Raw genomic sequence first — 25,318 nt, 5'->3', positions numbered from 1 at the left:
AGATTTTTAAATGTCCTTTCACAATGATAAAAGGTCAATTTAGCACTAATGGGCAAAATAACAAGAGATAAGTAGGAAAATCTATACAACATCTAAAAGCCATAAATCAGGAAAAATATAGTTATAAATATCTTTTATTAAGGAACATTTTTGAAGGGATACACGAGAATCTGTTAACAAACCTTTATTTCTGAAATGGCAGGTTATGGATCCTGAATGGAAAAGATAGTTGTAATTTTTCTTGTATATATTTTCCTTGGTTTATATTTTCAAATATTTTACAATGTATAGGTCTCATTTCATTATATACATGTAAGTAAAAATAATAATAGTTCCTTCCCCTAAAAAGAATATATTCCTCATCTTTTTATCCCCACCATGATTTTTTTTCATTTTTCAATAATATCAGCTAACATTTATTATGGAATTATTTTGTGTTACTGTATTAGTTTCCTATTGCCATTGTAACAAATTACCACAAATTTGGTGGCTTAAAACAACACAGATTTCTTATTTTATAGTTCTGGATGTCAGAAGTGGAAAATGGATCAGCACAACTTTGTTCGTTCCAAAAATTCTAGGGGAGAATCCTTGCTTCTCCCAGCTTCTAGAGATTGTCTGCATCACTCGTCACCCTGCATTATTCCAAACTCTGCTTCCATTCTGATTCTTCTTTCCCTGACCCTAACTCTTCTGCATCCCTCTACTCAGCACCTTTGTTATTACATTGCACCCACCAAGATAATATAATTATTATCCAAAATAATCCAGATAATTCTGGAATGACCTGTCCATTCAAAAACCTTGACTTAATCACATTTACGAAGTTCCTCTTACCAAGTAAGGTAACATCCATGCATTCCAGAGATTAAGACAAGGATATCTTTGGGGGGCATTTTCTGATATCCACTGGTAGGCATTGTGCTTATTGCTTTTCATTCATTTATTTCACTTAATTCTCATAAAATCTTTATGAGCTCTGTTCTACAGAGGAAACATGTTGAGGAGCTTTCATGGAGTCACAGATGGAGTTAAGAAACTGGGAAATGGGAACTTCATCCAAGTGACTCCAGAACCTTTCCTCCTAACCATTATACTATATACCTTCATTATCATATTGCTTTTCGGCATAGGTAGTTTGTGATGTTACATATTACTTTTTATTGTAATTTGCAAGTGACACATTACATATTTTAAATAGGACACATGGCATCATATTAAGTTAAATCAAGATGGATAAACTATTGACTGTAGGTTAGCTCTGTTTTTCTTGACCAACCTTATCAACTCCTTGAAATAACTTCGGTTTCCCAAGATCCAAGGGGCCATATAAAAATATCTGTGAACCCCCTTACCACATTAGTCTATATGCTTCAGCCAATCTTTGCTATCTAATGATCCAAGACTTTTCTGCAAAGAGCAGGTTTTGTAATTCTGTAACTGTTCACTTTTCTCACTTTCTTTATTTCACAGAATGGTGTTAACTCTTAGGCAGAAATTAATTTTCAAGCCCACTCATATATTCTGCCCTGGCAAGTTTGGAGGCAGACAACTGACCCCAAAGTTATTTTTCACCTTAATGTAATAGGATGATTCTAGCAAGTCTGAGTATATAATACGGACACTGGATGGTAGTTGACAATTTGCCAGAAGCAAATGCAGGTTTCACTTCTTGTTCAGTCCCCGAAAACTCACGTTTGGAATATTCTATTTGTAAATCTACTAAGGAATTCCTCCTTATGACTAGCTAGATGTTTTACATCATTATTTTGTACAAAACCTCAGTTGCCACATCACTTTCAAGGATTTGTTCTATGACATCAATGTGGTTTGGGAACTGCCCACGTTGCTCTACATTATGTTGACTCATATTCATATTTACTGTTAACTTTTAGTATAATGCCAGTTTTATTAATGAAACTATATATATATATATATATATATATAGTCATTTTGATGAAAACCACTTTTTTATTTATTTATTTATTTTTTTTAATTTTATTTATTTATTTATTTATTTATTTATTTATTATTTTTTTTTATTTTTTAATATATGAAATTTACTGTCAAATTGGTTTCCATACAACACCCAGTGCTCATCCCAAAAGGTGCCCTCCTCAATACCCATCACCCACCCTGCCCTCCCTCCCACCCCCCATCAACCCTCAGTTTGTTCTCAGTTTTTAACAGTCTCTTATGCTTTGGCTCTCTCCCACTCTAACCTCTTTTTTTTTTTTTCTTTCCTTCCTTCCCCTCCCCCATGGGTTTCTGTTATGTTTCTCAGGATCCACATAAGAGTGAAACCATATGGTATCTGTCTTTCTCTGTATGGCTTATTTCACTTAGCATCACACTCTCCAGTTCCATCCATGTTGCTACAAAAGGCCATATTTCATTTTTTCTCATTGCCACGTAGTATTCCATTGTGTATATAAACCACAATTTCTTTATCCATTCATCAGTTGATGGACATTTAGGATCTTTCCATAATTTGGCTATTGTTGAGAGTGCCGCTATAAACATTGGGGTACAGGTGCCCCTATGCATCAGTACTCCTGTATCCCTTGGATAAATTCCTAGCAGTGCTATTGCTGGGTCATAGGGTAGGTCTATTTTTAATTTTCTGAGGAACCTCCACACTGCTTTCCAGAGCGGCTGCACCAATTTGCATTCCCACCAACAGTGCAAGAGGGTTCCTGTTTCTCCACATCCTCTCCAGCATCTATAGTCTCCTGATTTCTTCATTTTGGCCACTCTGACTGGCGTGAGGTGGTATCTGAGTGTGGTTTTGATTTGTATTTCCCTGATAAGGAGCGATGTTGAGCATCTTTTCATGTGCCTGTTGGCCATCCGGATGTCTTCTTTAGAGAAGTGTCTATGATGAAAACCACTTTTAAGATTAGGGTACCTTTGATGCCAAAACCATTGATGCCTTTGAGCTTTGGAGGTACGTGAACTTTTTGTTAAATTAAAACTATTGGTGGTTACCATATTTTGGAATTACTCAGAATTCACTACTAGGCCCTTTTCTCATTGTGTATTTGCTTTAGATCATAATATGCAATTTATATGCTGATGATTGTTCAAATTTGGACTTCAACTCTAATCTCTCTTCTCAAGCTTCATATTTGTACATTCCATTTTGTACTCAAAATTTCTATTTTTTTAATGTTTATTTATTTTTGAGTGAGATAGAGTGAAAGCAGGGTAGGGCAGAGAGAGAGGGAGACACACTCTGAAGCAGGCTCCAGGCTCTAAGCTGTCAGCACAGAGCCCAATGCAGGGCTTGAACTCACAAACTGCAAGATCATGACCTGTGCCGAAGTTGGACGCTTAACCAACTGAGCCACGCAGGTGTCCCTCAAAATTTGTAACTATTTATCTCACATCTTCACCTAAATTCAACATGCTTTATAAAAATATATATATATATAATTTAAGTAATTTGCCCAAGGTCACAATTTGAAATCAGAATTTGAACTCAGACAGTCTAGTTCAAGAATCTGAGCCTTCAACCAGCATTGTATGCTATATCCAGAAAATGAATCTTGCCAAGTCTATTTTCAAATATTTCTCCATCTTAACCGCCAGCATATCTATTCCACTAATATATATAACAGTTTGAACAACTACAAAAAACCTCCTAACTCATCCTTCCTTTTTTAGAGAAATAGTGATTAATTGACAGTATGTATTTAAGGAGAGCTTTGCTATTGTATATGCAGGAGAGAGTCATTATCAGGCTAATGTGAAGTCAGATTCTGACTTCCATTCCATTCAGTGAATGTATGGGTTTATTTCTGGTATCATCATTGCATTAATTTCTTACTTGGGGATTGTTTAGTTTCAGAGAGATAAATAAACTCTTAAATACCATGGACAAAGGAACACTTTCAAAAAAATAATATGTCTTAATAATATGGTGGTTCCTCAGAAATATTAAACATATAATTACCATTTGATTTAGCAATTTCACTTTAAAAAGGATTAAAAACAGCAACCAATACAGAAATCTGTATACCAATGTTGATAAAAGCATTAACCACAATAGACCAAAGATGGAAACAACCCAAATGTCCATTGAAGGACAAATGGATAAACAAAATCTGATCTCTACATACAATAGGATATTCAACCTTAAAAATGAAGGAAATTCTGATACATGTTACAGCATGAATAAAAGTTGAAGATGAAATAAGCCAGACACAAAAAGAAAAAATACTGTATCTTTCCACTTACACGAAGTACACGGAGTAGTCAAGTTCATAGAGACAGAGAATAGAATGGTGGTTATCAGGGGCTGTGGGGAGAAGGGTGTGTAGAGTTATTCTTAAGTGGGTACAGGGTTTTAGTTTGGGAAGATAAATTCTGAATAGGGATGGTGGTGATGATTTTACAACAAGTAATGCCACTGAACCATAAAACTAAAAATGATTAAAATAGTAAATTGTATGGCATGTGTATGACAATTAAAAAAAAATACAAATCTTATGGAAATGTAAGTATCGTTACATAGTGCTTTCATAAAGGTTAGAACCTAGAGCAGCCCCCAAAATGTAAATAACCAAACATTATTAATCTTCCATGCATTCCTTCACTAACTACAATAGCCCAGATCCTACCATCTCTTAGTTCAAATATTCAAATATCCACCCTGGGGACTATGCATCTTCAAGATGGTGGAGTCATTTACCATGAAAGAGGTAGAGCCCTTTGCAAGATAGTTCCTCTAAGAAATAAATTTGGGGGTAAGCAAAAAAAGTAATAATAATGGATATCTCTAATATAATTGGCCACCAGGATAAAAACTGAACTGTAAATTTGTAATTGAGTTAACACTTAGAAACTGCCTTTGTCCTAAGTGACCCTGAGTAGAATGTACTAACAATTACATTTTATGGTAGTAACCAGGATTTTTTTTTTTTTTTGATTGCTGTCAAGAAATGTCAGATTTTAGGGAAGAGAGCTATTTTTAGCTAAGTGGCCATCAGGAAAAAAAAAATTAAGAAACATTTTATTTAAATATTTCTTGGAAATGAATAGAAATAAACGTTATATCTCAAAATTAAAGACAAATATACAGATAAGATAAGAGCTGTTAAAAGATATTTTAAGTAATTTAATGATATAAAAATTTTAAGCATGTCCTTTACAAACAGATACAATATAAGGACTTTGTGCTCTATTTTTACTCTTCTTTTGAAGAGCTCGTGATTATCTGCTAAAGGCTCACAACAATTATATAAAATGGCATGGAGTGAGCAAAAATGTAATGTGAGAATAAAAAAATATATACTGATATCATATGTTAATATGAATTAACATATATATGACAGATATATATAAAAGGCAAGTGTGCGTGTTGTGTATGTGGATGGGAGGAATGGTTGGGTGAACTATGATGTTTTCTCCACTTATAGGCATAACAAACACACACAGAACTTGCTTTTTGTTTTAAGTATATATGTATATGCTTTTAAGAAGAAAGTTTGTCACTTTTTCTTCAAATTTTTTTTCAGAAATGTCACACATATATATAAGGACTGAACTAAACATTAAAAATAAATTTATTGATGGCAGACCACAAGGACACATATGTATAGTTAAAATCCCTTTATTTGTTTGAACAATACCAATTCAATAAGTAGAACAAAATATTTTAGTAAGATTATACCTTGTTTTTTACTAATGTTTTTAATATACACCTCAAAAATATTTATGTTCTTAACTAAAATATATGGTGGATACCAGGCTTAAAAAGGGAAAAAAAGTCTCTCTCCCCCTCACCCCCCTTTTGCTTTGTATATATCAAGCCCTTTCCATATACAATTTGCCTGTCTACATGGGCCAAGTTTTGACACAGTATACAGTTCTTTGGTGATGGGCCCATTGAATCTAAGGTAAGAAAACTTGTGCTGTAAAGAAACAAAGGTTATGAAAAGTAAAAAACGGAACAAGGATTGGAGAACCAATCAAGAAGCACAGCTTTGTAACAAGGATGTCTTTAGCTATAAGATCTTGAGTTTGTTGACTAGAGGTCTTTTATTTCATTTTTCACATATGTCATATATGTAGTTTGAATAAGATCTATTTTTCACATATGTAATATATATAGTCTGAATGAAATGGTGAAAGTAATCATTGCTAAGGCCACTGAACCTCTACCAGTCCTATGTCTACATGACTAGCATCAACATTCTACCTATGATGAAAAGTACTTGTAATTCAAGCCTGACATATGTAGTCAAATTTCTAAGCATTTTCTTTAAGGACCTCTTGATATTTCAGAACCAACCTCTCCAGAATAATCTGGGAATGTCACTGAGTTTCAACATAGTCTAATCCCACCAAAAATTGTATCTGTTTGACTCATATTTTGGTGAGAATAATCACTCCAGAGATATTCAGAATTTTATTGCCTATTTTCAGAAGATATATTTGTGTAAAAACCCAGTTCTAAGATCTCACCAATTTCTCTTCCAAGATAAAGAAAAGTTCTTTTTTTTTTTTCCCCAGCCAAAGCCTAATAATGGTCTGTGATGTCTCTGGGTGTCTTTATATCTCTTGATCCAACTTTATAATTTATTTACTCCCCTTTCATTTAATTATTATACCCTAATGCCTACATAAAATTTTAAGAAGACAGCTCAAAAATTAAAAAAAAAATAATAAATATAAAATTTTATTTAAAATGCAGAATAACATTTATTCAGCTTTCTCAAAATATATATCCATTCTAACATTTCTGATTTTTGGTTTTACTTGCCAATTCACGGTTTACTTCACAACCTCAAGCCACTTATGGAAAAATAAAATTCACCTGTACTGTAAAGGTAAAATCTAATATTTTAAATTGTATTAATTATTTTAACATATTGTGTAAAAATTTTTTTCTAAGCCATTTTACAAGCAGCATAGCCATTTGGGAATAAAGTTGAGAATTATCCCATATAGAGATAATGGGTGAAATTTCAAAATTTAATAAGTAAAACATTTTAGAAAATGTTACAAATATATTAAAAATATTTTCCTATAATTCTTATATTGGGTAGAAATTAATTTCCAAAAGGGTTGAAACTACAAATAATTTGAAAAATTTAAAAATTAAAAATAAATAGCCATATCATGCCAAAAACTTTAATCTTATGTTCATGTTTGGTATAGTATACTAAAGCATCTAGACTTTCATTTAGTCTACAAAACATATCAAACGCCTAACATAATAAACAAAAACAGACAGAAGGTCTGCTTTCAAAGACATTATATTCTAGAGGAAGATACAAACATTTTAAACGTAATAAATAAATCTATTATAATGATAAACACAACAAAAGAAAGGCACTTGGACTATGAAAGAATATAATAAAGACTTTACTTAATTAGGGAGGTCAGGGGTGAATTTCTCTTGGCTGATGTGGGAGGAGCAGACATACCTAGATGAAGAGGGAGATGGAATGGGTAGAAAAATATTTAGACAGAATAGAAAGCATGTGCAAAAGTCTTGTGGCCAAAGATGCAGAATGATTATAAGTGAATAACAGAGGGCTCAGTGGCTTTAGGTGTGATAACAAGGAATAATAATGAAGCAAAGAATGAGTAAAGGTCATTCCAGTCAGAAAAAAAAAAAAAAAAAAAAAAAACAGTCTTGGTATACACATAGTCCCTGTAGCAAAAAGTATTATGGCAAGAAACGGGACTACAATCTGTCATTTGAGAAGAGAAGAGAAAGAGCAAGAGTGAGGTTAAGAACGGTGGTGGAAGGTGAGGCTAGAGTAATTGGGGCCAGATCAGACAGAATACTGTAAATCACACAAAGAAGAATCCTCCTTTTATTTTAAGAACAAGAATCCCTGAAGGATTTTAAGCAAGACATGGAGGTGGTGGGGTGAGATGTTAAGGGTTTGAAACATTTACGTTACAGGTCCCATTCACTGTGATTCTTTTTTTTTTTTTAATGTTTATATTTAAGACACAGAGAGACAAGTGGAGGAGGGGCAGAGAGAGAGGGAGACAGAATTTGAAGTAGGTTCCAGGCTCTGAGTGACAGCACAGAGCCAGGTGCGAGGCTCCAGCTCACGCACTGTGAGATCATGCCCTGAGCCAAAGTCGGACACCTAACTAACTGAGCTACCCAGGTGCCCCATTCACTACAATTCTTAACTCCTCTCCAGTGCAGATCCAATGCTAAAGTACAACAGCTTCTGGTGTTTCTCTCAATTAATCATGAACTCTATTACATGTAATCAATCCAAGATGATTCAGAAGGTACTTGAGTGTCTTGATATGCTTCTTGGTCTTTGTTGTATGTATTGAAAATCGATACAGTATTGTAGATACACAGGTTACAAAATATTGGTCTGAATCAGTCACAACATTATTATAAATCTTAAAAGTTGCTTTTCTCAGGAAATTGCTTCTAATAGCTTGCTGATTTGTGGGGTTTTTTTTCCTATTAACATAAGCATGAAACAAGCATTTGATGTTTCAGCCTTCTAGGTAAACTTATGTTTATCTTAACTGACGAATAAAAATTGCTCTGCAATATTTTATTTAATGTTTCCAGTTCTCTCTTGACTGAGAGTTCCTTGAAACCAAAGTAAAAGGCACTTCATGTTTGTATCATAGCAATTAATACAATGTCAGGCCATAAAAAGTTGTTGATTGAATGAATGGACACAATGCGTTTCACCTATGTTCTGCTATAATATGTCACTAATTCTTAAAATGTCAAGTCAATTCAATAAATATTTAATGAGTGTGTACTCTGCACAAGAAGGTGCTAGGCAAGTATTTAAAAGTGCCTCATAACTGTTTTCAGAACTTACTTCTAAAGATAGACTTTTGTTGAGAACTTTTGTTTTACCACATGGCACACTGACCCTTCAAAGTTTTGTTGAATACTTAGATTAGTTATAAATGCTATTTGATGAACAGCTGTCCTCTTTAACTAAAACCACACACACACACACACACACACAGTCTATACTATTTTTATTTCAAAGATTATTACATAAAAATATAATGTGATTCAGAGTAAAAACCCATCCCTTTTATGAGCAATTAGCAAGTGCTAAATAACAATCTAAATAATTTATATACTATATTTCTCCTTTTAGTAAGTTTAAGAACCTTTTGAGATGAATTACAATTATGACTTTCTCTTAGAGTAAGTTAGAAATACTGTTCAAACTAGGCAAATAATGTACTGCTCTCCAAGATGACATAATAGTTAAGTATAAAATCAGTATAAGTATAAACTCAGTAATTGAACCCAGGAGTCTCTGATTTACATTCGGTGTCCTAATTTGATTCTATTGTTGGATGGGAACCAAGGAAAGTGAGTGTAGATTTTATATAAGTCTACTCTATCATTTCCTATAGAAACACTTGGCTATAAAAATTATTTGTGAGTCAGACATTTCCAACAGGAAACTGTCATTTAGCGGGTTATTTCATGTTAACTTTGATACAGTTTTTTTTTTTTAAGGGTGGTAGGTGCCCTGCTGTCAGAGTATGTCCATGCCTGTTTTAAATTATCCAAGTAGTGAACGCCCTAATTAACCACATGGTGATTGTGGAGGGATAAGCTGAGAAGCTAGCTAGAATTAAGACAGTATTGTAAGAGATCAGGATAGTCTAATTTCAGTGGACGGTTTAGCACCTGGGACAATGGGACCAAGAGCTTGAACCAATAAAAGATGAGATGGGAGCCAGCTGTGGAGAATGGGCATATCTTCTCACAAATTGTTTCTGTTTTTTTCTGTGCCCTTTTAATTGTCTTACCACCCTCCCAACACAAATTTATGAGATTTTACATATAAATTTCAATTTTATATTTAACTTATCTTAATAAAGTTCTTTTTTTAGAACAAGTTTTAGGTTAACAACAAAATTAAGAAGATACAGATTTTCCATAGGCCCCTGCCCTACACATACATAGCCTTCCCCATTATTACACTGACATTATTCACTAAAACGGTACCTTTTTTTTTTTTTTTTTTTGCCAAGAATTAACCTACATTGGCACACATGATTACCCAAAGTCCACGGCTTACCTTAAAGTTCACTCTTGGTCTTACACATTCTATGGGTTTGGACAAATACATAATGGCATGTATCCATCATTATAGTAACATACAGAGTATTTCCACTGTCCCCCAAACCCTCCGTGCTCTATTCATCTCTCCCTCCCCTGACCCAATACCAAATATCAAAACCCAAAAAAGACTATACCTTTTCCTCTAAGTACTGCTTTAATTGCATCCCAAAAATTTTGATAAATTGTGTTCTCATTTTGATTTGGTTCAAAATGTTATTTTACTTTTCTTGAGATTTCTTCTCTGACCCTTGTGTTATTTAGCAGTGTGTTTTTTAATTTCCACGTATTTGAGGATTTTACAACTATCTTTCTGCTATTGGTTTCTAACTTAATTCCACCACTGTGGCCCAAGAGCAGACATCGTATGATTTCTATTATTTTAAACTTGTTAAGGTGTGTTTTATGGACCCAGAAGTGGTCTATCTTTGTGACTTTTTCATGTGAGCATGAGTAGAATGTGTATTCTGCTGTTCTTGGAAGCAGTAGTTTGCACATACCACTTATATCCAGTTGATTAATAACATTTAAGTTCACCTGTCTTTCTGCGTTTCTGCACTTTGGACCCATTTATGAGAGAGGGGTGTCGATGTCTCCAACTGTAATAGTGGACTCATCTATATCTTCTTGTAGTTCTTTCAGTTTTTGCCTCATGCATTTTATGCTCTGATGTTAGGCACATGCCACTAAGGACTGTTACATCTTCTTGGAGTATTCTCCCTTCTATCATTCTGTAACATCCTCCTTCATTCCTGATAACTTTTCTTGCTCTGAGGTCTGCTCTGGCCAAAACTAGTATAGCTACTCCAGCTTTCTTTTGATCCGCATTAGCATGTTATGTCTTTATCTCTTCACTTTTAATCTGGATGTGTCTTTATTTTTAAAGTGCGTTTCCTGTAGGCAACATATAGTTGGTGGATGGTTTTCAATCCGCTCTGACAACCTCTGTCTTTTAATTGGTGCATTGAGGCCATTGACATTCAAAGTGATTATTGATATAATTGGCTTAATATCGACCATATCTGTTGCTCATTTGCATGTGTTGCTTTTGTTCTTTGTTCCTACTTTTGTCTTTTACTCTTTTTCTGCCTGTTGTGGTTCATTAAGCATTTTTTATTCACTTTTCTCTCTTAGCATGTTATATTTTTTCCAAACTCTTTTTAGCCACTGTCCTTGAGTTTACAATATACATTTACAATTAATTCAAGTTCACTTTCAAATAACATTATACCACTTCATAGATTGTGTAAGTGCTCTATAACAAAATGGCCCTAAAACCTCCCTCCTATTTCCTGTGTTCCTGCAATCATTTATTTAACTTACCTATAAGTATGCAGATTCAACTATGTATCCATCTCTTCTGTGTATATATATACATATGCATATGTACATACATACATAACAGATGTGTTATTGCTTTTAGTATTTTGAACAAACTTATCTCTTAGATCAATTAAAAATAAGACAAATTTGTATTTTACCTTTACTTATTTCCTCTTTGATGCTTTCCCTTCTTTATGTACATCTGTGTTCATGAACTCTATATCATTTTGCTTCTTTCTAAAGTATTGATTTTAACATTTCTTGAAAAGCAAATCTATTAGTAACAAATTTCCTCAATTTTTGTTTGTGTATATCTTTTTGAAGGAACAGAATTCTAGGTTGGTGTTTTATTTGTTTGTTTTGTTTTATTTTTCTCTACGCATTTTAAATATTTCACTCTGCTCTTGCTTGCATGGTTTCTGAGGATAAATTGGACATAATTCTTATCTTTATGCCTACGTAGGTAGGATTCCCCACCCCCAGCTTTTTACAGGAATTTTTCTTTACCTTTGATTTTCTGTAGTTTAAAATGATGCCTATGTGTAGTTTTCATTTGTTTTATATTTATCTTGCTTGGTATTCTCTGAGTTTCCTGCATCTGTGGTGTGATATGTAACATGTATTGGGGGAAATTCTCAGTTATTATTGTTTGAAACATTTCTTCTCTTTCTCTCCTTCTGATGTTCCTATTTATCATATATTACATTATGCATAGGCTTATGTAGTTTTCCTACAGCTCGTAGATAAATATTGTCTATTTTTTATTTCTTTTTTGTCATTTTTGTGTTTACTTTTTGGCTTAGGAGATTTCTATTGAGATAGCCTCAAGTTCAGAGATTCTTTTCTTAGTCACACCCAGCCTCCTTATAAGCCCGGCAAAGACATTCTCCGTTTCTGTTATAGTTTTTTTGTTTTTTTTTTTAATTTATTTTTCATTCTTTCTTAGACTTTCCAACTCTCTGCTTACATTGTCAACTATTCTTGCATGCTGTCTACTTATCCAGTAGAATTCTTCATGTATTACCCACAGTTGTTTTAAATCCCAGGGCTGATAATTCCAACATCCCTGCTGTATCTGAGTCGATTTTTATGCTTGCTACATCTCTTCAATCTGTGTTGTTTTGTTTTTTTTTTCCCCTTTTTTATGCCTTGTAATTTTTCTTGATAACCAGACTTGGTATACTGAGTAAAAGAAACTGCTATAAGTAATCTTTTAGTAATGTGGCTGTAAGGTGTGATGTGGGGGCAAGGGGACCATTCTATTGTCTAATAATGGATTAGGGCTCAGAATTTTAGTGCACCTGTGCCTCTTGACTATCAACTTCACAGGTGCTTCTCAGGTTTGGAGTTGGTTGCCTTTCCCCAGATCATTAGACTGTGATAAAATTATCACAGGTTAGGTTCTGGTTAACTATTTTCTCCAGAGAGCATACCTTGTTTAGAAGAACAGAATGGTCTGATGTGTTTCTAAATGGTTTCTTTTTCCTTCCTTCTGTCAGAAGCACATTTTTTTCCCTGATAATTCACTGTGAGAACCTGATAGAATTCTGGGACATAAAATGCACAAAATGTGCCCTCTCCCCCCTCCCCTAGTGGCCGGGTTCTACTATCTAGTGTTTGTCACTCAAACTTGTCCATGTGGGGCCTCTATCAATTCCTCAACTAAAGTTCGGGTTTTATTACCCTGAAAGGCTCCTGAGGATGTTTCAGTTTGCGGATTTCTGCTCTGGAAGGTGTAATTCATTGTATCTGAATGTTGGCCACTCCAGTTTTGGAGGCAGCAGTTTTCCCTTAGATCTCACTTCCCTAATGGATGTAAGAAGAGTTGCTGATTTTTCCGTTTGTTCGGCTTTTCACTTGTTAGGATAGAGGGGGCACTTCTAGGCTCTGACTGGCTGGACTGGAAACTAGAAGTCTGATTAATTATTAAAAAAAAGAAAACTTCCATGTTGTATTTTTGCTTTAGTGTCTCCTACCATTACAATATAGTAATATCATATTTTAAAGCTTAAATAAGTGGGGCGCTTGGGTGGCTCAGTTGGTAAAGCCTCTGACTCTTGATTTCGGCTCCAGTCCTGATCTCATGGGTTGTGATATTGACCCCCACATCGGATTTTGAGCCGACAGTATGCTTGGGATTCTCTCTCTCCCTCTGTCTCTGCCCCTCCCCTTCTCTCTCTCTTTGTCAAAAAATAAATAAACTTTAAAAATTAAAAAAATAAAACTTACATAAGTCTTTATTAGTGTCGGGGTAGTAGTGTAGTAATAACAGTAAATTCTCTTCCTTTAAATAGTTTTTAGTTTCCTTTGCTTTCATAAGCATTTTTATTGATTTTTATTGATTTCCTCAGTTTCTGCTACCTTTCTCTAATTTGGACTTAAATTCTCTCCAAAAAAATATATCTTTCTTCAATACATTCAAACACATCAAATAATCTTTTAGTTTCATATCTTTGTAGTTACTGGTTATTCAGTTATCCTTACTGGAGAATGCTGTCTTCTGTTCTAACATGACAGGTCTGCTACCTCGCCATCATCCCAAGATTCCCTTTCATCATCATCATCCTCTGGAAAATTCCCATGGCCTCTCCCAAGTGTTAGATTGCCTATTTTCCAAACTCACATTTTCTTTTTTCTTGCTTTGACCGTTGCTCTGATGGGGTACATCCTACGGCAGCTTCCAAAAGAGGGTGTGGAAGGTAGCATTTTCATGAGTTTGCTTGTCTGAAGATGCCATGACTTACTGCTTCAAACTTAATTAGCAATGTCGATGGGTATAAATTTCTGTTTTGAAACTAACTTTGTAAGTATCACTGTTCCATTGTTTCCTTTCTCAGTTTTGCTATTAAAAAGTCTGATGCTACTGTGATTCCTGATTTTTTTTTATTCTATTTTTTTTCTCTCTTCAGACTTGCAGGACCTTTATCCCTGGTGATTTTACATTTCATGACAATATGCTTTATGTAAGTTTCTTCCATTAATTTTGTTGGGGCTTTCCTAGATCCCTTCAACAGAGAAATATATGTGTCTTTCCAGGACTTTCACCCTATAAATTGCATAAGGCATAGGAATGATTCTGTCTCTATTTTGGGAAAAATCAATGTTGAGAGGCCTGGGGTCGCAAAAGACTTATTGCCAATACCATGATTTTACTTTTAAGGTCCTTAGGCATAACTTCTCCTACGTGAAATATGAGGCATATTTTTTAAGTTTATTTATTTATGTATGTATATAGAGTACACACACCAGCACATGTGAGTGGGGGAGGGGGCAGATAGAGAGGGAGACAGAGAATCCCAAGCAGGCTCCATGCTGTCAGCACAAGGGGCTCAGTCTCACAAATGTGACCTCATGACCTGAGTGGAAATCAAGAGTCGGATGCTTAACTGTCTGGGCCACCCAGGTGCCCAAGGCACATTTTTTTTTTATAAACATTATGAGTAAGACTATACAGAGAATGAGATAAGGTTTTAATTAGAGTAATTTAGCAATCAATGAAAGACTAACTCTGTATCAGAGACAACAATAGCAGCAGGGCTGGAGGGTAGTGAGTTATTTGAGCATGAAATAACCTTATTAGGCGATGGAAAGAATGACTTTAAGCCAATTTCTTCCCTCTGTAAAAGGGCATAACTATGGGCCATGATGGTGATCCACAGGAGTAGCCATTGGTTGGCTCATTCTAAGATAAAAAATTCGGGGAACGCTTAGGAGCCTGGCCACTTCATAATATATGCTCTCATGAGGCATGCAATAAAAAACAGTGCAACATACTTATAGTCCCCTGTCTATTTCCAGATTCTTCCTTATTGATTCTGAATTCAGGATGGTAGAGGGGTAGGAATATCTCCCATCTAACCTACAGGCTGTTTTGATCCTCTATTAGTCACAGACAAAATCACACATGCCAGGAGCAGATAGCTTCCAGCAGGAAACAAAACAAAACACACAAAACAATTTCTTGTTATCTCCTACATTTTCACACTGTTCACTTAGTGATTCTTTTCTGATTTACCCTGGAAAGAGCTAGAATATTTTCCAGGTCTACAATTTTGAAGATGTATTGACAGAGATGATAGATAAAGATGTCACTTATAACTCAGAACCTTAAGCCACACCCACCTGTCACTCATCATGACAAAGCAGAAGGTTCCCATAGACTTTGTAGTCACCATTGACCTTTGGCGAGTTCGTGGATTAAGTTGAGTGATGAGCTTCTGCACAATGATCTACCGAGGTCCAGTCGAAGGTCATTAATTCACATTATGTGTCCACAGTGTCCTGAAACAATGGTTGTGATTTGACCATTAAAAAAAAAAATGGTCAGAAGGACACCGGGGCATTTTCTTACATGACTGTAATGGAGGAATGCACTGCTACTCAATCAATTCTGGTAAAGTACATTTACTAATATCAGCTAATAGCAAAAGAGTAAAAAAGTACATGGATACAAAGGAGGTTATTTAACAAAGCTTGGCAAAATAACAAATTTAAGGAAGGTTATTCTAGTTCTATACTGCCAAAGACATGAAAGCCCTGAAAATAATGCTGAAATAATGTCAGATCTTAATGAATAGGTGAAAAACAACTGCTGCTGACAGATCATCATGAGACAAAGATAAGACAATTGGTTTCAAAGTATACACATTGTAATAACTTCAAATGTACAGAGAAAGAAACAGATTACAAATGTTATGGACATAGCACTAAATTAGACATTTAAAACAATTCTTCGAATTCTTTAAAAAGTCTATAAATAGCTTCCCATTTTTTGTCAATTATTTAAAACTTGTTATTACATTTATTTAATTACATACACAGAGAGCTAAATATATGTACTTCATTATAGAGACAATAACAAAAGATGGCAGTATTCTCACCTGTAACCCTCAGGAATGCATTACAATCCAGCTTTATTACAGATAATTCTTAACGATTAATTCTAAAGATATGAGTTCTGCTATACATTTGGACAAGTAAAATTAAAATAAGGCATATCTCAAGCACAAGTCTTGGTGTATGAATATAATTCTATGGAATCATAGAAGACTATAGAAAAATTAGTTGACTATTTCTGTCATAAGGTTGGTTTTTACAGGTTCTAGTCCATTCCAAACAACCACTGTTCATTTAGATACCATCTTCTGTGTCAGTGGATTTGTGCACGTCCTGGATCTTTGAAAAGGATGGCATCAGTATACCACACGTAGAGTGAGGCTCAGTGTTGTCATGTGTCAAGAGAGGGCATCCTTTGTGCAGGAGAAATCTTGTCCCACAAGTGGAGTGATCTGGAAATGTTGTCTGGGCAGACCAGAGTCCTCCAGCACTAGCGCTCAGTGCTGCTGGGAAGTCTCTGCATGCTGGACTGGCTGCTTTTCACCTCATTCCCCTACTTGTTGTTCTTCTGTCTTCCCCAGTCTCTACTCATCATGCTCCATCACACTTTTCTCCTCAGAATTCCCAGGCAGGAAGTCTCTTTACCTTGGGGATGCAGAGCAATATGGATTTTCCTTTCTTCACTTTCAGAAGTGTTGTTTGACATATGAACTGTGCCCTACTTTCTTCACAGACTTAACCTCAGATTTTTAGGACACTTTCTACTTATTTCAATGAAATCTGAGGTCGCACCCTGAAACCTTTGGCTTGCATATTCATTTTGGCAATGATTTTTGGAAAAAATCATTTTGGCAATGATTTTTAAGCCTGGTTACAGAGACCATCATTTAAAGGAGGAACATACACCAGGGCCAACCACCTGTCCCCCTCCCTATACTCAGAGGTTCTTACACAAGTAGTTGGATTGAGGCTTATCTTAATCTGTTTGGGCTTCTGTAACAGTTAATACCACAAAGTAGGCAGTTTATAAACAATAGAAATCAATTTCCCACAGTTCTGGGGGCCAGGAAGCCCAAGATCAAACTTCCTGTTGAGAGCAAACTTCTTGGTTCATAGATGACCATTTTTTTTTTACTCTAACCCTACATGCAGAAGGACTTAGGTACCTCTCTGGGGTCTCTCTTATTGGAAGGGCACAACTCCCAATCATAAGGGCCCCACCTTTAAGATCTAACCCCCGCCCAAAGGCTTTACCTTCTAAAATCATCATATTGGTTACGAAGTTGCAACACAGAAATTGGTGTCTGGGGTTTGGAGTATGGGGGAAGCACAGATATTCGATCCATAGGAGGGTCCTATATTATGGCATTTCTCAGTTGAGATTTAAATGAGCTGCTATGATTGAGAAATACTGGCTTATAGTGCAAATCTAGGAATCCTTTAGAAAGTCTTAGCATTGACCTGTCTTGTAGACCTGTTGCAAAAAAGCAAAAACAACCCCCCCCCAAATTAGGTAATGTAAATTAGATTAGCATAGTGCTTAGAGCGAAGTAAATGCTCCAGTTAGTGATGATGATGGTGGTGATATTTTTCTTTCTTTTACTGATATAATAATCCTAATTCTCCTTGTGGTAATGTGGATTTCTCTGTTTGATTTGAAGTCTTCAACTACAAATTTGTAACATGGCAAAACACTGTAAAATGATTAGTAATCTTTCACTATCTTTGTGTGTGAACATCCATACGTTTGGAGCAGATGAGTTTTACATGAATAAACCCTTTCTCTTGTCAAATATAAGGTAGTTGTGTTAAATTGTTCCTCATCAAAATCTAAATTTAATTTTCAGTTTCTATGAGATTACTGTTGTCCATTATTTGTCAAGAAGGAGGTAGTAGCCTTGATTTGATATAATTTGGGCAACATGAGAAAAAAGACAAAAAAACTGAAGTGAAAGAAAAAAAACCTCATGAGTTGAAGTTGTGAAATTTACATCAGGGACAAAACAAAATATATAAGAAATCAAGTGAGGTATCCTTAATTAAGGAGTAATGTGAAACCACAGAAAATACAGTTGTTCAGAGAACACGGTGAGAAACAAATCCTTTTTCCCACTGATCTTTAGGTCTCTTTCAGACATTAGTGATGATATTCCAAGGGAATCTAGTAAAATAAATCTAGTAAAATAAATTAGAGTATATATTAAATTGAGATATCATCCATGATAAGTTAATGTTTGCAGTTTGTGTCTAAAAACAGTGTGCTGAATCACTAAAACAGCATGAGTTTCTTACCTTCAGTCTGAGAATTCTTATTTCTTTAACATATAAGATGGGAGAACTTTCTCTACCCTTAGTCATTTTCCTCTTCTCTAGGGTAAAATTTACTGACACATAAACATAGTTAAACATCTTGAAGATATTTATTCTCAGAAAATAAAGGTGACATGGCCTAATAATTCTAAGCATTTTCAAAATTTTATCTGCACAAGAAACAGAAATAAAGATAATACACTGAAGCTGCCACACAATAGATTTAAAGTAAGCATAAAGAAAAAAAACAGGTGACAGTGGAGAACACGAAGCATAAAAATGAAAGAATAAAAGCAAGATCAACAAATAAACATTCTTATCAGATTTGGTTATGCCTAGAATTTAGTAGATTGAAAATATAATTTTTAGGTATCCCTTACTATACCAGGAAGTTATCATTGATTTATCATCTCAGTTATTTTGAACAGTTTGCACTTTTTCAAAAGCAATATAAAAGTCTTCATGAAACAGAAAAAAAACGTTTCTTCTAAATAGATTAACCTCTGAAATAAGTTTACAATGAAACATTTGGTAGTGTGTTAGCAAAAAGTAATGTTTTAAAGCCACACATTTTAAGATAATTTAAATAATTCCTGTTTTTCAGTAGGTTTTAATAATTTAACTTAATCACTTGTTCTTCTTAAACTGAAAAGTTACCTAATAAAAGCATTCACACATGTAAGTTCCTGATATACTTTACATATTATATTTCTTTAAATAATAATCATAATAAGGATAAACTAGTGTATTAAGAGTGTTTGTGGAATACACAGAGGTGCCATCTTGTGGATAACGCAACCATAGGCCAGTTATTGATGCTATAAGACTTATAAAATTCTATATTCTAATTTTCCTAACTGCTCAGAGAAAGTAATAATGTTCACAAGAGTTTAAAACCCGTTTAAATTCCTAAGCCCTGCCTATGAAATTATCACCTGAAGGACATATTCATTTCTTCTGAAGTTAGTATTAACCTAAACCTTATTAATATGTAAGTTGGGGAACATTGGAGGATGGTCTCTCCAGTTTAATTAGCCTCTAGTGCTGATTTGTTTTGATAATAAAAATAATTAGTTTAACCACAAAATTGATGTAACAGAAAAAATTGTCAGGCAATTAAATACTGCAATGATTTCAGCTCCTGGGAAATATATAGTATGTAAGTAGAGTAATAAGACTGAGATGTACTTGGCTTGAGCTACAAAACATCTTCTACTTGATTTGTCAAAAATATTTTTATGGATTCCATTTTCTTCATATCGGAAAACATACACTAATAAAAGTGTACTCAGAATAAAGCCTAAATTAATTCCTGTAGTTATCTTTCCCTTATATTAAGCTTTTACATGGCTTTAAAGTTAAAATATTTTTCTGTTCTCTGGAACCCATAAGTGTTAGCTGGCCATGGTAGTTGGAAGAATGTAATAAAATAATGAGAGATGTAGATGAATTCATGATAAAATGTTGTTTTTGTTATTTTCCCTTTCTATGAAGTTGATTTTTTTAATCCTGAAAAAAAATGTATTTTACTTTTCCACATGTGTATAATAAATAGTATACTCAAAAAAGTGATACCATCTTTTCATTTTTCTTTCTGTAGCTTTATGTTCCAACATTTTTATACTTAGAATGTTTATTTTTTTACATTATATGTTAGATTTCTTACTGATACTATTTATGATAGTAATAAGGATTTTATGTCTTATTATCAATGTTCATACTACTTAATTGCCGTCTTATTTTTGGCTTTAAATCATATGCATATGTAAACCAATGTTTAAGTATCAAGACTTTACAAGAGGGCATACTGCAAGTAAATCAATGAAAGGCCTTGACCATTAATATCTCCACTCATCCTAAAGAAACACTACCAAACTATTACTAAAACTTCATAACTTCCACTCATCATTAATTTCAGATGATTACCATCCATCATCAAGAAATATAATTTTTCTGTTCTTATGTATAATCAACTACACTGGAGTGAACACACTGATTTCCAGATGTGATATATGCTATATTTATCTGAAACTTTCTTGAGTGAATAGATGTAATTGTTTGAAACCAAAATATAAATTCTGTCTTAATTAATTACAATGAAATTTGAAATTAAATTAATGCATAGAGTAAAGATTATTATTATAAATCAGCATTAATTTAAAATATTTCTACTAGATTTTCCATCTCTGCTATTCATTCTCCTAAGAATTATATTATATTCCATTAATGTCCCTATATTGTACACAATTCAAACATTTATTCTTTCATATTTTATAAGTAAACTCCCTAAAAATTTTACTGATGCAATGAATAATCTTGATCATGTGTAATATTTAAGCAGAGAATTCTGTATTCTTAAAAAATCTTATTTGCTTATTTTAATACTACAAAATTAGGTCCCTTTACAAATGTATTCAGTTATTAATGAATCGTGAAGGATGTGGATATTTGACACAAGGGCCCTGCACAATACCAGGAGTATTTTTACTTCCCAATCTTCAGGGTGTCCTATACCTATGTGGAATAGCAGCACACAAACAAATCCAAAACAAAATAAGAAGTTACAATCTGTGTTTATTAAAAGAACCAGAATATACATTTATCTTAAAATGGTATATATCTATCTGTATGCTTTCTATGTGCAACAGGATATAATCTAAATTGGCTATTTATCTATCCCTGCTATTAAATGTTTATATTATTAAAATTTTATGTGATGTATGAAATGGAGGAGCATACTTTATTTTATAAATAATTATTTTCTCCATGAAATGTCTCCTTAGCAATTACAATGACTTAGCTTTATCATTTGTCTACCAGACATACAGTTGACATTCCCATTGTCCAAATTCATCTTTCTGATCTATCATTCAATTTTATGTCACTTTGATGGCAATGAATCTTTTTTTACACACATTTCCGTCTAAACTCCTATGTTGTTAGGCAGAAATAAATGAACAGCATCTTTCATGTTGGCCCAAAGTACATCCTGACAAATAGCCTTCTTGAATCTAGATTCTTGCACTTGACTAAGATGATTAAATTCCAAATAATACTGGGAGGGGCAATAACTGTAAGAAAAGACCACTGAGTGGCACCTGGCTGGCTCAGGAGGTAGGACATACAATTCTTGATTTTGGGGTCATGAGCTCAGGCCCCATGTTAGGTGTAGACCTTACATAAAAATAAATTAATAAGAGGTGCCTGGGTGGCTCAGTTGGTTAAGCATCCAACTTCAGCTCAGGTCAGGGTTCGTGGGTTCGAACCCTGTAATGAACTCTGTGCTGACAGCTCAGAGCCTGGATCCCTGCTTCAGATTCTGTCTCCCTCTCTCTCTGCCCTTCCCCTGCTTGAGCTCTGTCTGTCTCTCAAAAATAAACAAACATTTAATTTTTTTTAATAATAAAAATAAATAAATAATCTACAAACATAAAACAAGAGGAAGGAGAAGAAGGACCACTGAGTGAGACACTATTATAAACCAAGTTAATTTACAACATTATTTTCTACTCGAAATTTTAAGAGTTTTGGGTAATAATGTTTCTTATTTTTTAGTATTTTTTAAATTTTTTAAAACTTATTTTTGAGAGAGAGAACAAGTGGGGGAGGAGCAGAGAAAGAGGGAGGCACTGAATCCAAAGCAGGCTCCAGGCTCTGAGCTGTCATCACAGAGCCCAATGAGGGCTCCAACCCATGAACAGCAAGATCATGACCTAAGCTGAAGTCAGACGATTAACCGACTGAGCCACCCAGGCGCCCCTGGGTAATATTTCTAACTTCATTATTTTGAAGACACTAAATTGACTCCTCACTTTAAATACACAAATGCCTTTAAAATGAATATATTTTACATAACAATAACATTAATTTCCTCTTCTATTTATTTAAGACTTTTGAATTTACATAGTGTTTCATACATTGCCTCACTTAATCCCTACAACTTTTTTTTTTCTTTTTTGCTGTATGTAGCATTATCATTCTTATTCTATACATGAAAGTTATTAATTTTCCAAAGTTCTCACAAATAGTAGGTGATGGAGCAAGAGTTGGAGGCTGGATCTTTGCAGCCCAAATCTAGAATTCTTGCCCCTGTATCTCACATACAAACCTGCTACTAAGATTATTCAAACGGTTAAAACAATGGTCATGAGAGTCAGAACTTGAGAGGAAATTTTGAATGTATGGTTGATGAAAGCATATTTCATAGATTTTCAACTTTTAGAACTCCGATTGAACCATACAATAAAAATAATTGTCTGTCATTGAAAATGTGAAATAGTCTTAACAACTATTCGCCCTGAATCTGTTATTCACAAAGACGCGTATCAACATAAAGGCATATCAGGGCACTGTGGGTGACCTTCCTTTCCCTAAAGGTGAGGATGGATGAAAAGAATTTCTCTCACTGTCTCTCCAGGTGGTTGTACTGTTTGCATGCTGAGCTGCACAGCTTTTAAAGGGCTTGCCCTGGGATATGACTGGGCTGGATTTAGAAGGAGCCGGTCATTGAATAGCTCTGGTAATTCTTGCATCTCACAGTTATGCGGCTGACAGCTCCTTTGGTGGAGAAAGCATAGATATATTTCAAGGTGATGGTAGTTTTGTCCCTCTGGCAGCAAGCTGCTGCGACCGGCTTAGCCCATTATCCCCTTCTCCCACTGGATTTAAGCCTGGGGAGAAGTCCGGGGCTTTTGTCAGGATAGAGAGTAAGGGATGGGTAATTATTCCCTGTTCGTGCTCAAAGAGAACAGCACTATATTCTAAAGTAGCCTTCAATTACTGAAATGGGCTTGTCTATGGTTCTAGTGACTTATAAATTACCCTTTGTAAAAACCAATATTTAACATTACTATTTTGGTGATGTTACACTTTTAATGTCTCGCATTTTAAGCTTCATTATACAAAACTTTGGAGATACTGTTTAACATTCAGGGAGTAAAATGCACCTCTATTTTATTTTATTAGAAGATTTAAAAGTATAGATGGCTACTGTGAGCAAATTGATTGAAAGCTCCACTGTATAGTTGTCTACACTGTAATTTTTCTCACCTTGACTTTCTTAATCTCACAGGGTAGTTCTGTAAAATCAATGCAAAGCAATTACAAAATTTACAATTCCAGATGTTATTATTGCATTAATATTTCCCTTTAATATCCATTCTGGGAAATACCTTTCATAAATATTGCCACTTCATAAATATTTTAAAAAATAAAATTCTCACAGATCCCAATTAATTAATTATGTAAAATGGTCCTAGCATATTTGAGGGGCAGTATTTTCAGTTTGCTCACCTCCAGGAGCTCAACATCACTTTCATTCCCCTTTCAGCCAAAATTATAGCCAGAGATGAGCATTTCAATTTGCAGCTGACAGTTTAGGGTTAAGATATGATTCCAGGTAACAGAAGCCAATGAGAGTACACCCAGTTGATGTTTGTGACATCATCTTCCAGTCGGAGTACATAGAACAGCTGAGGTAGCGTTCAGTTTCAGCCCCAGTGCCATTATGATGGATGTTTACATCTCTTCATTGAGAGCCAATTATCTCGCTTTTGTGTGAGGCCCAAGGATCACTCATGCTGCCAGGCTGCACAGAGCACTGTTGGATCTAGCTGAACGAATTGTTTTCCCTGTCTCTGGTAAGAGCCTCTTCTGTTTTACCTTCTCTTTCAAAATAAAGGTAGATGTGTCTAACAGAGGAAACAGTGTAAGAAACTGGTGTCAGGGTCGAACAGGATTACTATCCGGTAAGCTTTTAATCAGAACAGTGTTTAGCATTATTAAAAGGAAAGGTGGATTTAGCAAAATGAATTGAAAAAGAGCATGCTAACGTTTACCTGGCAAACTAATTTGCAGTAGAAAATGAATGGCAGGTAAATTCAGCTTTTCTTTAGAAAAGGAAAAGAACTACTATTATAGGATCATTATTTTGAATATGTTTTTTAGAAGAGACATGTGGATATGTAAACCACTCTGCTCCATTTCTTTATACTTTGCTATTAGTAGCAAAGAGTAAGAGTGGTCAACCCCAAGTAGTATTGCTATAAATTTAAAATGAGTCAAAGTTTCTAATTGTTAAATGATAGTTCTTTGGGACAGTTTTCCAAGTTGTATCTATCCAGAAAAACAAAATTTACCAAGTGAGCCAAGTCTTTAGCTTCTGGAATGAAGTTGTACTACTTTGTATTTACATTTGCCATTTTTCATCTAAGAAAATGATGATAGCAAATACTTTTAAGGAACAGTGTGGGAATTATTTTTCTGGAATTAAGAGATGTTAAAATCATTGATTGCATTAAGTGCTTTTGCATGTAATAGCAAAATACTGTTTTACGGATTTGTGGAATATTTAAACTCTGACAATAAAGCTTTCAATTATTCAATAATCTATTAGTAGTGATATTTACACCTGAGGATCCTTACGCTATTATAGCAAAACAAATTTATGTAGAGCTGTTGACTTGCTGTAGATCTAGGAGACTGAATCTGACAGAGATCCTGAAACATTAGATACAATAAAAGCTTTTAATTGACTGGAAATGTGCATATGCTACGAAATGAAGAATTCAAAAACACTTTTAACTCCTCAAATATTGTCTGTGATCACAGTGTAAAGTAGCAGACCTTTGTCATTTTAGAGTGGAATGAAGTTATTTGTCAAGGACACAGAAACGTGTAAATAGGTGGCACTTAATTTAACACATTCTTTTATTTTAATACTGTCACCATCTCTTCTAGGGTAATAAAACTTTT

General features: G+C 34.4%; 2 protein-coding genes across 23 annotated transcripts in view; one reads left to right on the top strand and one right to left on the bottom strand.

The window, feature by feature from the left end:
- Positions 1-23,959, bottom strand: part of LOC122240403 — a 140,802-nt gene extending 116,843 nt beyond the window's left edge. For all 9 annotated transcript variants that reach the window (XR_006220094.1, XR_006220095.1, XR_006220096.1 and 6 more), the window contains exons 1-2: positions 23,858-23,959; positions 15,542-15,700 (exon numbers count right to left, since the gene is read on the bottom strand). Coding sequence is in view for 6 of the 9 variants with exons in the window: in XM_042992844.1 (XP_042848778.1) it covers positions 15,542-15,594 (53 nt within the window). In the remaining 3 variants the exon portion in view is untranslated. The remainder of the gene's footprint in view (positions 1-15,541; positions 15,701-23,857) is intronic.
- A 60-nt stretch (positions 23,960-24,019) lies between these two features.
- Positions 24,020-25,318, top strand: part of MGAT4C (MGAT4 family member C) — a 221,948-nt gene continuing 220,649 nt past the window's right edge. For 13 of the 14 annotated variants that reach the window (XM_042992835.1, XM_042992837.1, XM_042992833.1 and 10 more), the window contains exon 1: positions 24,020-24,204. The gene's annotated coding sequence lies outside the window, so the exon portion shown is untranslated. The remainder of the gene's footprint in view (positions 24,205-25,318) is intronic. The other variant, XM_042992843.1, reaches the window with a different exon arrangement.

This window comes from Panthera tigris, chromosome B4 (genome assembly GCF_018350195.1).
Source record: "Panthera tigris isolate Pti1 chromosome B4, P.tigris_Pti1_mat1.1, whole genome shotgun sequence".
In the NCBI taxonomy this organism is placed as follows: domain Eukaryota; kingdom Metazoa; phylum Chordata; class Mammalia; order Carnivora; family Felidae; genus Panthera; species Panthera tigris.
Note: the sequence above shows the minus strand (reverse complement) of the source record. Positions and strands in the feature narration are given on the sequence as shown.